This window comes from Gallus gallus, chromosome 4 (assembly GCF_016699485.2).
Source record: "Gallus gallus isolate bGalGal1 chromosome 4, bGalGal1.mat.broiler.GRCg7b, whole genome shotgun sequence".
In the NCBI taxonomy this organism is placed as follows: domain Eukaryota; kingdom Metazoa; phylum Chordata; class Aves; order Galliformes; family Phasianidae; genus Gallus; species Gallus gallus.
The window spans coordinates 19,825,084-19,843,233 of record NC_052535.1 but is presented as its reverse complement, the minus strand read 5'-3'; the positions used below and the strand labels follow the sequence as shown (position 1 = coordinate 19,843,233).

Genomic DNA, 18,150 nt, shown 5'->3' with positions numbered 1-18,150 from the left:
CATAATTTTTTAAAGACTTCAGAAGAAACAAGGCACGCTTTAAGCAGTAAGCCTTACCTGGACATTGCTCTTTGGATAACGGAAGAAAAATGGCTTCAAAACTGGAGATCTAGGCACACAAAGCAATCATAAATGCATTTAAATACAAATGAATGAAAATCTTCACATTATTCACATCCTTTGCAATCACTTGGAAAACTGAATGCTTTTTACCCATGATTAGCAACAGTTTTCTGAAAAATTTTAGAAAGCTCAAGGAATGCAGAAATTACTTAAATTTCATTACTAATAAAGCAAGATTTTATTTAAAAAAAAATAACTTACATTCTAGGGCGCCCTCCAATAACTCCAGTCAGGCCAGGTGCTGGAGATGAAAATGAAATTCACAAAATAACTGTTAAATTCATCTTCAAAATACCAAAGCTCATTGCTTAAAGCAGTTAAAATCATTTCCGTAACACAGATTTATTAATATATTAATACTTGGAAACATCTAGCAGATTACATATGGTGTCAAATTAATACAACCAAACATTTTATAGAACAGGTAAAATGGCAAAACATGTAAGAAGTACTGTCTTAAAGAAAAAAAAAAAAAGATTTTGTCTCAAGATGTGCAAAAGAATGTTGCTTCCAAAGAAGAACCTAATGATTTTTTCTTTTTGTATGCCAATGCCAGTCAGGAAATGCATTTGGCAGAAAAAGAACCAGTCTGAGGGTGGGGAGTGTTACTGTTTTGTTTTTTTTTTTTACTTTTCAAGTGATCAGAGAAACAACTCTGACCAGATCCATACACAATTTCCTTTTGCTTTATTAGATTAACCATTTCAGATGCACCTCTCACATGCATTTTCACTGGCTAATTTAGCTGGTTATAGGTTCCTCTGCACTGCAGATCCCATTCCTTCTTTCTCTTTTCTACATAGGTAATTTAGGAGCTTTACATCACTAGCATGATCCAAGATTTGTAGTAAATCAGTACTGTGACTAGACTCTTCTCAACATCTGGTTGTTAGGCTTTACTGCCATTAAACCCATCTAACAGATAAGTATTCCTGAAATAAACAGTTCTGCTCTTCCTAGCTTATCTTCTGTCCTGTCTGCTTGGCATAGATAGTATGCATACATGATACATCTAAGTTTCCTGCTATTTCTTTTCTCTGCAGTTCTGTAAAGTGTGTATGTTAAATCAGCCTAGGAATTAAGCTTCCCAAACGGTGTGTTTACCCAAGTTTATCCTGGCTAACATGCACCCACTTTCCTTCACGCTTTTTCCAGGTGTATTCTCTCTGACCAAACGTCAAGAAACACATTCTCGTGGCAATAAGCTCACACTGGTAACCTCTACCTCTCAGCAAGTTTCCTTAGCTTAGGTTTGGTGCCTTAGTAATGCAAACCAAGCGGTAGCACAGGAGCAACATAGCACAGGTTGACATTACAGTCCAGATCTACGTTCACTGGAGGAGTGATTTCCCTGAAACAGCATTTAAGCAAGGTGCCTTACTGAAGTCTCTGATAAGGCATGTTATTACAAAAGTAAATAAATAAATAAATAAATCTGAAATAAACTAACCATGAATAATCAACCCTCTACCCACCAAGTTCTGCTGCAAAGAACATGGTTGTAGACAGAATGGAAACTAATCTCTTACAATTACACAGTTTCAAATGATCCAGGGAAGACTAGACTCTACAAACACTACCTGTGTGCTCTTTCAAGGAAAAAAAAATTCCATTCAATATTAAAACCAATTGCCATTATTTGCCAACTCAATTATGCTCCTACTTTACTATAGGTTGTTGGGTGAGGAAGTGGGATATGGTAAGGTCATGTTGAAAACAGGCTCAGAAAGTTAATTTAAAATTATCTGTGGATTGTCACATGGCTCACTTCCCACTAGGCAGCTGAACTGCTCATTAAGGGTACTAGATTTTGCTCCAAAATCTATTTCAACTTCCTGAAAGCTCACAAGGAAAGCTCTTCACTTGTCTGCTCTCATACAACGAAACTTGGCTTCCAGGACAAATCAGTTCTCTGAACACCAACAAGAAAACAATATAAAAATCTAAAAGCACCAAGTTCTCACGCTCTGAGGCTACGACAACATTCTATTGCTGTTTGCTAATCACTACTCTTGCAAATTCCTCCAGCATAAGCTTCTGTAAATGTGGATCTTTCTCAGGACATAGTGTAGCTACCCTGCACATAAACGTAATTGCAAAGCAAAGCTATGTTGTTGCAGCTGGCATGTAACACTATTCATTTCTATGTTAGAATTATTCAGTCCATTCTTATGTTAACACAGGTAGGACTCAAGCACTTGCAAGTATAATTTAACACACACACCTATTTAGACTTCAGGCAGAGAAGACGAACCAGATCTTAAATCTGGTGATGAGCTTATGACTGGCTATTTGTGTGAACAGATTGCACTAGAGCACACAACCTCACCACCATCCCAGGGCTCCCTATTGCATTTCTCAATCAAGACTGAAAGAAGGCAATGGAAGGTTAAGCACAACCCTCCAACAGCAGGTCTGACCACAGCAGCAAGCCCATTTCTAAATTACTTGTAATCCCCTTAAATCAACTGTTGTCCCAGGACACCTTCGAGATAACAGAGATTCACCTGTGCTGTAATTCACGCATACTATTATGTTCCTTATGTAAATACCTGTGCAGATGTTTCCCTCCTTCCTTGCTGGAAGGAGGTGTACCTATCTACAATGAAATCTAGCATTAATAATTTGTCATACTTGTGTAGAGTGTCAGTCAGACTGTAGCATCAAGTAAATAAGCTAAATAAAGGTACTGATCTACTTTCCCAGAAACAGTGCATGAACATCTTCTGTTATCAAACTGCATTCATTAGTCCCCCAAGGCAGATAAACGTTGCTAAGAATGGCGTCATCCAATCTGCAACCAGTCCCTTCATCTGAAGCTGACTACCAATTCAGTTCAGTTATTCAGCATCAGTATTTATCAGCTTCTGTGCCTCAGAACAGCACTTGTAAAAAGGATATGAATGCCTTCAAGTTGATAAAACAGTTTCAGACTTTCTTAATCCATCTATATTCTGTTCATCTGCATATACAGCACCATCATACTGAATATTTATTTTGTCTCAAGGGTCTGATCCAGTAACGTGTCATTTCCTAGAACAATTTATCTCCAAAGTCAAGGACGTAGCCTGAAATGACAAATTATCAAGGTGGCTGGGCATTTACAAGCAATGAGTCAGTACTGGCGACTGTGCCACTTCTGTTCTACTGATTTCATTCACTTCTAAATATATTGCAAGACTGGAGAAATGTCTGGCAATAAGTCCAAAAAATTCTCTTCTTACTAGGTGATGGGTTTAGTACCCTTCCTTTGGGTATCAGTGTTTTAAAAGGTTTAAATCTACATTCCACCATTTTTGATTCCTTCATGCAAGTTTTCGTTCTCAGTGTTTTTTATTTTCTCACGCTAAAAAACTCATACAAGGGTAGTCTTGCAAATACCAATACTTTGACAGCCCATATCATGTTAGAAAACACGTCAAATTTTCAACAGATTTCATGAACACTTGTATCAGGTGAAGAAAATCATGACATATTGAAAGAACTACAACAAACAGTTCATGTCACCCAGCCCCCCTATCCTTGGTCACACACTCCTCTCTTTTCTCTGCAGCAAGACTGGTTTTCAGGCAAGCATTTGAGGGAGAGGATCCACTGAAAAACAGCTCTGGTGAAATGAATAGGTAACTGAGGCCCAAAAGAGCACCTATTTCAACATGAATAACTGCCACATTCTAGTAAATTCTAATGCATGCCACAGATATGACACCTGTAGGTGTCCTTTGATCTATTTCTGCCAAAAATAATACTTTTGCACAATCCTATGCACTTTTCAACGGAATAAAATGTGCAATATGTAAAAGATGGTAGACTGCATTAGTTCTAATATGCAAAAAATTTTGGAGTAAAAAAAAAAAAAAACCACATAAAAATGGTCTGACTAGTAGAGATTTAAAAGCTTTAAGTAGTTTAAATTCAACAGCTGATACCTAATTTGAAACCTCACCGAGTTCCAAAGTACAACCACATCACCTGGTGGCAACTGAATTAGCTCAAACAAAAGCTGGTTGATGTATTTATCGTATACACTAAGGAATTATACATATGCTATATATTTACAGATAGTTCTTACAATGTAGTTTAATATAAGTACAAACTATACTTTTTTTTTAACTGGTGGTCGATTATACATTCTAATTATTACATATCTTCTGCATACAGCAGATAAACTAACTTCTGCAATATTATTCTCAAACAAAAATGGAGATTGCAATAAATTGTTAGAACTATGATGTTCCTTGAAGTATCTTCAAACACACTTATGAGATCAGTCACAATATTTGCATACACTCAAGTACTTTAAAATCTCAAGTTGTATCAACCAGCTGTCATCTCAGTGTCAAACTCTGGTCATTTTAACGTGTAATAACGGTCAGCACATGATTTAAGCTATTAATAGAACACTTCTTATCTAATGAACTATTAAACTACAAATAACGACACTTTCATTCAGCAAGGCTTTTCTTTAGATTCTTCCCCACTAGGCTTTATTCAGAACAATCTATCCAAATTTAAAAAGTAAACAAAAGCACACTTTACAGAACAAGAAAACAGCTCTCAAATTGTACTATTATGTCTGAACATTAAAGACTAAATCGCTAGCAACTGTTAAATATAGTCGCTATTATCAATTTTCAAATTATTGCAAAATAAACCCAGAGAGCAAAACACATTCTTTCACCAAATGAAAGTTAAGCAACCTCAGGTACTAACTACGAAAAATAGAAAACGATTGGTTTCATTTTTTAATAGCTTGTTTCTCCTTAAGCCCATTATGTGAGCATAATCGAACTGAAAAATGACTGTTAATTGGTAAATGATGTATCCAGCTCAACAGCAGTTTACAGTACAAATGCTGTATTCCAAACACAAAGTAAACAACCAATCACTCTCTCCTGGAGGGCATGTCTACATACAGCAGCATCGAATTCTTCTCTTTGCTTAAGCATCTGCAACTTTAATAATGCGAAATAGAAATTTGTACACCAGAACAGTACTGTGCAAGTATGCTCATGTGCCTCATTGGTGGTCAATGAAAACAATGGGAACAAAAAAAGTGTTACAGAAATGAGCTAAAAACCACATCTCTGACATTCAAGATATAACATCCCGAGTTTCAAGTCCCTGCCTTGAAGCATTTTGCAGAACACTGCTGCATCTTATAGCCACAGGGAAAAAACATTGCTTTTTATCCTGCTCTTGCTCCCTGCAAAGACTGAAAAGCTGAAATTTCCCTCTAAGTTTTATCAGGTCAATAGCTCAAATATTTTTGGACTGAAGTGATTAAATTTTGCTTAAGTAAAAGACACTGCTCTGATAACATGAGCTGAAAGCTGGCCAGCCACCTTAAAAAACAAATGTTCACGTACTGTGGAAACTCGGTGTTAATACTGTACAATATTGTGCTACCCAAGTCAAGTAGCACAGATTTTTAACTATTTATTCTATAGACAACAGTAGTGAAAAAAAAAAACTGGACAAGGCACACACCAAGAATTTGGAGAGACAACTATGTTTGTGTCAACTTCAGATCCTAAAAATAAGAGATTTTTAAATTTTTCCTTTGTTCAAAAAGACACTTGCTAGGGGATCATCTATGCACATATAAATAAAGAACAAGTAGAGATTTTACCTTCAGAAATAAAACACAAGAATGATGAAAAATGAAAAACATTAATTCAATTATGAATCCTTAACTAATTTTAGAAATGGTAGCTCGATCTAACCATGAAAACAGTATCATTCGTTAACATAACAGTCTTTGGAAGTATTGTACATCTATGGTAAATGCTGATCCACTAAATAACCTTTGCAATTGCAAAATATTTTAAAATGAATCTTCCTAATTACTTCTAAATGATTGTATTCTGTCTTGTTGGAGGGAGTAAAAAAAAAAAGGGGGGGGGGGAAAATGACCATGCATTGACCCTTCTTCTATAAACAAAACTTTAAAAAAGTACTATATTATCTACAGCTCTGATACCACCATAAAGACAACAGAGAACATGCTTAGTTCCGTACAATTCTGAATCCACTATAAGAAAATGTTGACCAATTGTTTAATTGTACAGCAACATTCAGCCGTCATGAATCAGGATTCTAAATGTGCTACAGAAGTTGACATTTAGGTCAAGTAATTTAATTTGAAGATTAATCTAAATCCCCAATACACTGATCCATTAGGTACAGAGAAGCAATTGCAACACAGATGAGCTCCCGTCTTCCAAAAGAAGCTCTCCAAATTTTAAATGGATTTTAAAAAGATTAAATGAGTATTCATAGTGGAAGCAGCAGTCAAAGCCCAGCACATGAATGTAGTCCTTACCACTAAGATGAATACAGTGGTAACACTTAGATATGACTCGGGAGGAGAAGAGAAAGAAGAGAGGAAAAAAAATTTTGCTCAAAGTGATCAGTTAATAAGTTCTCCTAGAAAGGTATGAGAATCCGATGAAAATTACAGTGAATAAATGCAAAGTTTTTCTTGGAAAAAATATGTAGTAAAACAAAAGAAGCATGGATGATTTCACAACAGGTGACCCTTGTGGAAAACTGCACACTCTTAAAACTAAGACTGACTTTCAAGTAAATCCTGGTGTTTTTTCCTTACATCAGAAGTCAACGAAAAAAATCCAGTACAACACATTCACTCAAAGTCAAAAGTTAAAGACATTAATATGAGGCTAGACATAATAGTGCAAGATCAGAATTTATGTTGGAGAGCTAATATGCACAGGATGAATAAAGACTTAGATGGAGGCCATTAGCATTCTCACTGCAGTATACTATTTAGAACTTTTTAATTAGATCTGCAAGTTTGATTTCTCTCCATAAGCAGCTAGATTATATTGTTAGAGAAAGATGTGAATGTTTACCCATGCCAGCTCCAGCTGGTGCAATCTCTTTGGAGAAGATTTCTAAAGCTTCTTTTTGCTTATGATGTACTGCAAGCCAAATAACAGCTTCTCGAGGACCCTGCTTTGAAAAAGCAGAAGATTAACTTAGCAGCAGAAGAGCAGTTCTATCTGTCAAATCAAAAAGTAACTGTAGCTCAGCATTCAAAGGAAATCTAATGGACATCTCATGCTCAGTAAGAACTACAGTTTTCATTTAGTGGCTTTCCATCCAACATATCTGTAACTTTCAGTTAGTATTTCATCATCTTTACCAGTAAATCAACCATTGGGTACTACTGACTGTTACAATGCTTTGCATCAAAACATCCTTCAAAATCAAGTACTATAACAAACACTAATTTGTAAGAAAATTGCTTCACTCAGTGAGATGGGCAAGAAAACTGTACTCCTATTTCTACATACGCTGAGAATACTCTGGGGCCAATGCTACTTCTCTTAATATCAAAAAGTAAATAGACCTGCTCACAGAAAGGAAGTCAAACCTTGGGAGTTCAAAGAGAGAAAAGAACTAAAAAATACCAGGTTTCCAACGAAATCAATAGACACAATAGTTCATCCCAACTTCTTTTAAGTAGCAATTTCTGAAGCATTTAATACCTTCCCTAATTATGCATAAAATCATGAATATTTCAAAACAGCATTTCTCTTATTAGTGTAAAACATTCAATGGATTTTAGAAAAAAGCCTATTTCTTTACCTATAAAGAAATTTATGACATTTCCACAAGAAGATCCACACGCAAGATCCACATGCTGCCAGAAACAAATACCTATGAACACCTACAGCCTCAAAACAGGAGATGTGGCGTGGAGCAAAAGTGCATGTTTTTATGTCAGTTGAAAAGAATGGAATGACTCCTTTAAGGAGTTTTCTCTCTGGACTAGGAAATAGCATAACCCTACACTTGATCAAATTTTTCATGACTTGACCCGGAAAAGACAAGAGAGTAGCCACAAGTCTTTGTGCTGAGAGCATTTTTCTCCTAAGAGATGGGAACAGGAAAGAAGATAATATATGCAGGCAGTTGTTAAATGAGCTAAATTAAAGTAGTGGTCAGACAAAAATCACATCTCAGCTTTCTTGTGGTATGGTTAGATGCTTATTCACTGAACTAAGTTCATGGGCACTCCTGATTTCAAGAACTAGAAGTCAGTAATTCTATAATGAAGCAACTGCTAATTTGCACAGCTGGCATAGGGAAAAACCCTAAACCATCATGCCTAAAAAATATAGTAATTACAATTCAAGTAAATTTAGCAAGTATCATACAAAAAAAAAAATTCTTAGCAAGTTTTAAGACTCAAGTAATCATTTTAAACTTAAAAAAAAATAAATGCTTTCCTCCAAAATAACTAGAGAAAGCACACACTGGATCCAAACTCCTAAACTGCCAGTCTTTTAATACATCTCCTAACTTTAGTTCTACTTATTTTAATTGTCAATGTTTTTGTAAAGTTGCATTCTTTAAAAACACTGCATAAAAGTAAACTGCTTTTGAAATACAGATGTCTCATAAGTATAATTTCCAACCACATATATGTTTTCACAAAAAATAACACTGTAGAACACGACAACATTAGAAAATCTCAAGTCAGTTTCAGGAACTTAAGTAACTTTAAAAATGTAAAAACATGGTTGCATTTCTTATTGACAGCTGCTGAAATGGTGTTCATAATAAATGTTGCAGGACTCTATGCCAGTCATTCTGGCTACTGTAAGATTGTCCAAGAGAGGCAGTTATTTTAACAGACTACTAAGTCCTGTACTCCAACTCAAATACATACTAAGATCCCAAAATAAAAAAACTAATTTATTCCAGCTCACAGCAACACAGAAAATTCCCAACTCTCCAGCTAAAACAGAGCAGTAAAGGGCCTTTGCAGAAAAACATATGGCAATGCTACAAATTGAAACTTTCTTTCCTCTTATTTATTTATTTATTTTATTTATGTTCACAAAGCTGTCTGGAGATTCATTATATTACTATTACTAATAGTTAATAGGAAACACTCTCGCAGAAAGCATGCTTATGTATTCACATCTGCTTCCTGCTTCTAAACTGTATTAGCTCTTCAATACTGCATTTAAGCCTCAACCTTTCTGCCCTGTCCAGATGCAAGAGACTATACAGTGGTCTATGAAAACAGAGTCCTGACCTCTGTGCGTTAATCCAGTACCAAAATTGAAGTCACAGACTATTTTAGTCATTTATATTACAGTATGATTAAAAAATACACCAAGAACAGCAAAACAAATTTATCTTTCAGGTTCAAAAAATGTGGTGTAAAAGAGTTAGAAGAAAACTACTGCATTTTAGTTAATGAAGCATTATTTCTGTACTGTGAAGAATAATTTGCTCACACCCATGCTCAGCGCTGTTTTTATAAAACCAACTAATACATCAGGTACTGTTAATATATAACTTTCATGTGAAACACATCCAGTATTTCTAAATCACGAACTCACTGATACTGTGACATTGCCATAATCCCTTCCTCCTCAAGAACAGAAAAATCAGAGCAGGAAGTATTAGCAATTAAATACCACCAGAGTTACTCAGTGCTGACTCAGGTCCACTGATTCTGCTGATAAAGCAAGCTATCAGAGTGCCAAAGAACAGCTATGGAAACAGGTGAAGAGACCGAAAGAAAAGGAAAGGAAGCAAGGATTTTTGTATTCCTCAAGGCTATCTTCTGTTGTCAAGAATATTCAATGCTATACACATCATCTCACTCTACACTAAATGGACCCAACTCTGAGATATACAGCCAGTACACGATTTAAATTCAGATGGACGAATCTTTGAAGCACGGACTGTTTCCCTTGTGTGATAATATACCACCATGCACAACGTGGCTCTGCTTTTGACCACTGTTATTTGCAATCCAAACAAGCACAATTGATTTTGTACAGAAAGACATAATCAGAAAGAGAATGCATCTACCAAAGGGCATGTGTTTCTCTCAGGAGTTTACAGCTCTGTTTTAAATGGCAAAGCAACCCTCACTCTTCCCATACTCCTCTGAAGCTACTGCCACTGCTTTCCAGATGAGAACCATTTGGGTTAGGTTCCTCTGTTGGAGAACCAGTGTGAAGAAGATAAGGTTGTAAAGCAGCTTCCTGTGTTTCAGCTTCAACTTCCACATCCTATTGCAGGCATGTATGGAAAGCACGTACAACAGAGATACTGCTGCCTTTAATTTTATTTTAAGACCTGGAAGCTGAGGCTAAAATACAGAAAATACTGTAAATATTCAACTTGGTTTGGAAAATGTTTTCAGTATACGGTAAGCAAGGCAAACTGAACAGTAAGAATAGAGAAGCCATTCTTTTCCAAATCATTATTCACTCCAGTGAGCAACACAGAAAACTTCCCGTGTAATGATATCATTAAAAAATGAATTACAATGCCTAATCAAAAGGAACTGGTACAAACAGAACACCGAAGTTCAATATCTGGAAAACGTGCTCCTATGTCCCAATATTTTCCTTCTGCAAACTCAGTAACACACTTAATGTAGCAGGGTTTGTCATCCTAAAAAGACCACATTATAGATGGCTCCACAGGAAGCAACTTGTGCTGCTGTGCAGAATAAAACTGAAGCTCAAGCACTTAAGCACACACAGCTGCAGACGCAACTTGTCTCATTTCTAAGAGCAATTAATTTCTATAATAAAAGTTTCACTGTCTTCTTTTTTCTTTTTTCTTTTTTTTTTTTTCTTTTTTTCCTACACAGACACATTTTCAGCTATTTCACATGCTGGCATCACTAAGATCAAACTCACAGAGCTGAGTTTTGACAAGTGTACCATAAGGTTTTTGCAAGACTTTAAATGACAGAAAAGAATTAGATCCTACTGTTTTGGAACAATCTAAACTGTCTAAATATTTTGAGCGTATGTAAGCAGGGACAAAATTTACAGTCTTCCTCCTAGGAAAAGGTCTTCCAATCCTAGATAAGGAAAACAATCTGGATATCACAGCTGCAGTGGCTGCAGTCATCATTCATATTCTTACAGATGAATTCAACAAGTCACAAAACATGCTGCAGAATTATGTAGTTGAGGACTGTTTCACAGATAGGACCTACAGAGCTTCAGCACAGGCAATAATAATTCTGCCTTTTTGTTTTATAATGCTGTCTTCTACAGTAGTGCCGTAATGTAATTAAAGTGTACATCGTAAGAACATTTAAGGAATTTCTTGAGAAGAACAACACTAGAACAGATCACAACAACATTTCTGTAAGATTGCTTTTCAGTGCTTCTGGAAGACCCAATACTGCAAAGACTCTGTCAGTGTAGTTTTGTACACCAAATACGACACTGAATTCTTTGCAAGACAGTGGGGTGAAATTCCCAAGATGACAGTGACTTCCTTTAAAGTTATGGAAAAGATAATGATATGGAGAGATTAAGAAGAGGAGGTCAGTAAAAGTTTAAGAACACTCCACTGAATACTTACACCATCTATACTTCTTCTAGCATGCGGTCCATACGTATCTTCAGATCCTAAAACCTGTATGTTAACTGCACTGTAATCTTCATACCCAAGCTGACTGAACATAAAACGTGTCCTGCAACAAATGATTTTTTTTTAATTAGTAGACTGTCTCAAAGTAATTCTCTGTAGTAGCCCTGTGTGGTCACAGGAATTAGCTCTGCAATGTAAACTGGTTACTAATAGTTTTCACTACACAAATGAACAGGAATATTACATCCAAAGTGATATGGGATAAGTCACACCTCTGAATTTATCCCTACGTTTCAGTTTGAGACTTTTCTTTATTCAAATTCTATGACAGATGACAGGCAAAGCCAAGCAGATGGTCTTTCATCGTTAAAAAAAAGAACTGCTTGAAAGGGTACTGCAGTACATGCAGTCTTCCTGGTTTTCACATTAGTAATTCAGTTCTTACCTCTGTTTCTCCTGCAAGACATTATGACCCACTAATAAATACATGCAACTACCTCACCACACCACAGCCATCAATGAAGAAAAATACAACTGGAAGATGAACTTTTATTCAAATGTACAGATATTCAGTTCCAATTAATGAACACACAACTCAAATGCCAAGAATTTGACAAAAATTTTAAGAACTCCTTTTCGTTACTCATGCTTGTCTATCCTGGCCCTGTGAATTTCTTCAAGCTAATTCTGTAAGGTTAATCCTACCAAAAGCATGCTGTTTCAAGAGTGCTAGGTTTGCCCAATGGTGATTAATAATGGAAATAAACTTTTTTTAAAAATACACCATAAAAACACATGCTGCTGTTAGAGAAATAGCAACTGACACTTTTTTGGGCAGGGTCAACAATTAAATTGGTATTCCTAAAGGTTCTTAAAAGGCAGCCTAACTTTCAAGCACTGAACAAACTGAGAATGACCTCCATCTTTTATTTTTTTAACAGTCACATAAAGTCCAAAGACCAAAAAGTCAAAGTAAAAAATATGACAGAAAAAATGCTTTAACATAGTATCTAATCTAAACTATTAGAAGTAGTCCAAAATGTTAACAAGTTGCAGACTGGAAAAATAAGTTAAATTCTGAAGCAGTTAAATTGCTTTTCCTTTCCTTCTTTGTCTGGCAGCCTTCTAGCTGTTGGAGAGATTTATCAGCTGAAACACTGGAATTATGTTAGGATGAAAAAAAACATTTTCAATTAACTGACTGCTTTGAAGACAGTAGCAATATCACCACTGTTGTAAATATTAAACATGGCACTTGGAACATGATATGGGCTTAAATATGAAGTGAAATTCTTATTGATGTTAAAAAAATGAAGTTGGTCACTAAATTACCACTGAGGCCATTTCTCTTCCAATGAGCATGGGGAAAAAAAATACTTGATTTACTTGATTTCTAACAGGTGTCTAGCCCAGAGAGCTTGCTCCACAGGTGTATAATTTGATGGAATGACAGAGGAGAAGTCTTCTATAAAACTGAGAGGAAAGCAATAGCTCACGTAACGTTTAGTTTGGGTGCTATTGGAATAAATGGTCCAAGACTTCTATGAGTACAGACAATTATATTTAAGAGGAATCCCTCCTACAAATATCCTGGCATGATAATATGACTGGAGGTTTATCAGGCTGTTTTCCAAATGGAACAGTGTTCCAGGAAAAAAAAAAAAAAAAAAAACACCTTAGTCCCATTTTACAAGGTAATGAGATATTTTGTCTAAAACAATTTTGGTAAACTGCCTACATTTCATAGCTTCAAAGTTTTTGATAATAAGTTCCGTGGAAAAAAAAAGAAATAAAAATCTGTCTGGAATGTAATAACTTTGGGTCTCAGCTGTCCATTTTGAACAATATTTGCTAACTTTTCCCTTTCTGTCAAACAAAGTTTAAAAGTGTAGCTACAGGTTGTTTAGGAAACCTCTTTTCAGTCAACTAAAGTCTTGAAATGTCCTCCTGACTTCTGTCTTCTATGGTTCTTACAAGGTTAATATGATTACCATCATGTCACCATTCTATTTTCATTATCTCTGAATATCAAATAACCAAAATCCCTTTCAAGCAACAAATACTAACCTTTTGAGAATACTTTCTGCAGTGAGCTTTCCTTTTTGTACTGCCTTTGGACCTCCCACCGGACAGACAGCAGTAGCTCTGAAACCATCAAGGTAAGTGGCACTTACCTAACAAGAAAAAGATTAAAAATTACATCTGATTCAGTACTGATATACTATAAATGCTCTCTAACAGTTATTTTCTTTACAATCTCAGTAGTGGAACGATAAGAAAGCATGATAGTCAGTAAATACACTCTACTACTTAAAACATGAAATGGTATTACAACACAAGTCAAACCTGTAGAACTGGAAAACTCAGAATCACTTCTCACTGTCACCTTAAATTATCTTGTACCTATACATTTTGGTACATGAGATATGTTCTGGAGCTGAAAAGCTGAATAATCTATCACAATTTATTATTAAAAAGAACCATTTCAGCCTTTTCTGGCTATATCTGGATTTGCCTGTTACATAATTAATCATGTTTTTATGCATCCAGTAATGTATGTTTGGTCTTTTTCTTCCTTTTATAAATCTGGCAATAGCATGTGTGCACTTGTGTGTTTGTGTAAAGATGTTAAAGAGACAACAATTTTTGGCAGAAAATATTTTTATTTTCTCCAAAATATCAAAATTTACATGGAGTGTAAGGTATTCCTTACTTAGAAAGAAAGTAATACCTTATAAAACGTTGAAGGAGGTGATCCTTTCGCTCCATGAACTTTCACTGCACCACCTTCAAAACCTGGAGTGGTTAAAAAAATCAATACTTGAACTTCTTCAGAATAACTTCAAAGACATGCTTTTATGTTAATCAAATGCATTTTATCAGAAAAACAAATCACTGATAGCCGTACTAAGAGAGAACCTACTACAAAACAGTCCTCTCTGCCTTCTGAACTAAAACATGATGGCTCTACTTCTAACTTCAATGAGTCTTTTAACAAATTGCTTGAAATGTTTATATTAACATTATAAATACTTAACGTGGAAAGAAACCTTAAAAGTTTAGATCCAGTAGTTATTTTCCACTTAACAACCAGTCATTGCTCACACACACAGACGATATCATTTACTGCAGCTTGCTGGAGTGGACGACAGTCCCTCACACTTGGCAAAGAAACAGAACTGGGATGATGTGAAAACTGAGGTAGCTTATTTGCTGATAGCTCAATAATTGAAGGGATCATTTAACTTCAGCCTTCTTCTTGATAACAGAAACAGAACAGTCTGAATATATGTTCTAGTGCAACTACCTAGTTCAGTATCAGGTATATTACTAACAAGAATAAACGAGAAAATGCTGCCATGTCATCAGGTTCAAGTTTGAACTGGAACAAGTAGGTGAAGTCCCTTAAAAATCAGCAGTGCAGCATCAGCATCTCATATCAAACCAAAAGCATTATACTGTAGCTAATCTGTGCTTGCAAATATTTAGGAAACAGTTTCAAGCTTTACAGAAATACTCTGAAGTGAACAAAAATCCCTTCAGAATATATCTGAAAAACGGAATCAGACTGATCTTAGGTTTATGTATCATGCACAAATATCATCACTCTATGGAAGGCTGAAATAAAGTTTCTTCAACAGAAGAAACTGTTTTCTTTGTCAACAGAAAACAATATCCCCACAGTCAGTAAAAATATGGAAGACTTTCATATGGCTGGTTAAGGAGTAACATAAACAAAGCCCACAAAACAAAATGCATGACATCCATTGACTAAAACAGAAGCACCTCTCAGCTCAAACATCGTCACTAATCCAGCAGGACAATAAAATCAGCAATGTAAACAGCAAAACCAGATAGTATGCCCTGTTTTTTACTGGTGTACGTGTCAAAGCACTTAAAAATTAAAATATTTAAGAAATCTGTCTATTTTCCATCTGCTATGTTTCTAAGAAGACTAACTGAAAGTTCATGTGAAAGTTCATTTTAAGTTCAAACATGTCATATTGGGTCATTTGCAAGCTGAAAGTTCATAGTAAGGTTAGGGTTCTCTTTTCGTTTTTTCTTAAAAAAAAAAAAAGACAAGACTAGTGACTACGAGCAATAAGCTGCTCCTATGTCATTGTCATTCAGTTATGTTGCGTGAGCACAAGATTCACTGTATGGTTTTACAGTACTTTTATTATTGAAGCCATGTATTTTCCATAGGAAGTTCTTAATTTGAAATTTCAGTTGTTCTAAGTTTTACAAAGGCACTCAGCATACTGTCACAGGTTAAGTTCCATTAGAATGAAAACAAATATACATATTACAGGTGCACTGGAACTTCAAATGATTGTAGCTAAACATTTTTATCAGACGCTCTAATCCAATCAACAAATCTTGCAGTTCTAGGCTTTTGGGGCTTGTTTTTGGGTCTTGTTGCTTTGCCTTCAAGTCCAAACTTGGAACAAGCATTATATACACCTTTAGTCTGCTGGCTGTTCATACGACTGTTTTAGGTTTGAGGATGGAAAACTAATTCCTCTAACAGAGGTTTACCAGTGGATGTCCTCTACCTAAGCAAGCTTCTACCACTTAAAGTGATCCAACTAATTATGTCTAGGGAAAACACTATTATTAAGTGATACTTAGAATGATACAGCTGTTCATTGTTACGTTTCAAATGTAAAAAAAACAAGAAAAAACACCTTTTTGAGCAAATAAACTGAGCTATGGTTTAAAAAAAATACAAAATCACTGTGGATCACAGTTCACAGTCTTGGCTGGTGTTAGATATGCCTTAAAAGTGAAGCAGTAAGAGCAGCGATCAAAGACTTAGATTAGCCAACCAGCAAGAAAAGTAAGAGTATGGTTACAATTCCTAAGACAATTTCTAACAAAGTTCCTTGAAAAAAAACAAAGTCCTTTCAAGGAACTTAGTTTCTATGAAAAAAAATCAGTTGGTTACAGTATCTTGCCTTAAGGAACTGATATAGAAAGGAATACACAGATAAAACATGGAAATTAAAGTAATAGCTTTAGTTTGATCATCTGGTTCACACATCTCTTAACATAAAGGTGGACTAACCTGGAATTTCAGTGATGGAAACTTCAGAAAAGTCACACGTGACATCTGGTAAAAGGTAGCGCTGAGGATTGCCCAATTCATACACCAACTGTTCAGCCACAGTGCCAAAGGAGATCAGACCCCCTGTGTCTGGTGGTTTGGAAATAATAAGGTCTCCTTCAGAAGAGCATTCTACAATGGGAAAGCCTATGTTATGCCTAGAATAATGAAAACATTGGAAAAAAACACTATAAATACAAGGTGAAAAGAGGAATGACATAGCAGAATTTTATGGTAATTAATGATTGAATAAAATTTATCAAGATTTAGAATGTAGCTTGGTGCTTCTGCAGAAGTGAAGGAAAAGCAATGAATAAGCTAACCAAAATAAGAGGATGCATTTTATTGCCCATCAAAGAATGACACATGTAATACCAAACACCAACAGTAAGCAAACAGGAGTGGAGAATGACATTAATGTAATCACCAAAAGCAGAGCAGAAGCTGAAGATTTAGATAACTTTGCTTAAGGAGGTAAATTGAGCAGAAAAACGTGATTGCTAATTCCAGCCCAGCTGGCTCTAGCAGCATACCCAGTGTCAAGGGTGAACACAAGTAAATGCATTCTGCAGTCTGGATTTGTCAAAAAAAAAAAAAAAAAGGACATCAAAGCACAAACTGCTGGAAGTAGGAAAGAGAAATAATCAGAAACACATTAAGGACAATTTTTCACTTTTTCTGATAAGTATTCACAGAAAGTTATAATCAGAAGACAGAGGAACACATGAAAGTATGATCTCTAGCCCAAAACAATATTAAAAGCAGGAATTAATGGAAAATTGCAAGACGTAACAAAGACAAAAGCAATAAAATAGAAAACCATAATCATATTCTCTGTAGATTAATGTACAGAAAGCAATCAAATAGCTCATAGTAAGAGATACATGCTGATTTATATAGTAGCAGGGTAGAATTTTCAGGATTTTGTGGAAGATATCTAGGTATTTGCTTTCCATGCTATAAGGCTTTTCATTTACAGATATTTCTCCGAGTAGAAGTAATAACCTAAAATTAAAAAGCTGAAAATTAAAGCAGTCTTCACACTCTCATGGAAGGGCTACCTGGCTCACTTCTCCTCAGAAGAAGTTAGGAATTTGTGGAAATACAATGCTAGAGAGAGAAAAAGAATCCAAATAAAGGAGATAAAGCCCCTTGAAAAAGCAAAACTCTTCTCAAATAAAAAGGTGCTTGATATCACCATTCCCATTACAGTCAATGATCTTCAGGTCCTTAGTACATAATTAAAATCAGTTCATCCCTGAAATTAATCATTTTTGGGTGCTGGAGTGAACCATGCACTGAACATACAACCAAACTGGTTATTAGCAAAGGTTACAAGAACATAGTTTGCATAACATGCATTCAACAAACTTCTAAAGGAAGTAAGCAAAGAAACCAGTGAACTCTGAAATGACATTAGCAAAAGTTCATGGGAGTTTGGACAGATTCCTTATCATTGGGAAGCTTAAAACTTAATCCTTTTTTTAAATAACGGAGTTAAGAGAGAAGCTCTGTTACCAGAGATCAGC

The 18,150-nt window shown here is 35.5% G+C and overlaps 1 protein-coding gene across 6 annotated transcripts in view; it reads right to left on the bottom strand.

Moving 5' to 3' along the window:
• The window catches only part of LOC100857197, a 49,502-nt gene that overhangs the window by 15,538 nt on the left and 15,814 nt on the right, over window positions 1-18,150 (bottom strand). For 3 of the 6 annotated variants that reach the window (XR_001466265.4, XM_004940893.5, XM_003641148.6), the window contains exons 9-15: window positions 16,583-16,779; window positions 14,246-14,310; window positions 13,582-13,688; window positions 11,506-11,617; window positions 6,999-7,101; window positions 325-364; window positions 58-109 (exon numbers count right to left, since the gene is read on the bottom strand). Coding sequence is in view for 4 of the 6 variants with exons in the window: in XM_004940893.5 (XP_004940950.2) it covers window positions 58-109; window positions 325-364; window positions 6,999-7,101; window positions 11,506-11,617; window positions 13,582-13,688; window positions 14,246-14,310; window positions 16,583-16,779 (676 nt within the window). In the remaining 2 variants the exon portion in view is untranslated. The remainder of the gene's footprint in view (window positions 1-57; window positions 110-324; window positions 365-6,998; window positions 7,102-11,505; window positions 11,618-13,581; window positions 13,689-14,245; window positions 14,311-16,582; window positions 16,780-18,150) is intronic. The other 3 variants (XR_006939266.1, XM_004940894.5, XM_046941147.1) reach the window with 1 other exon arrangement.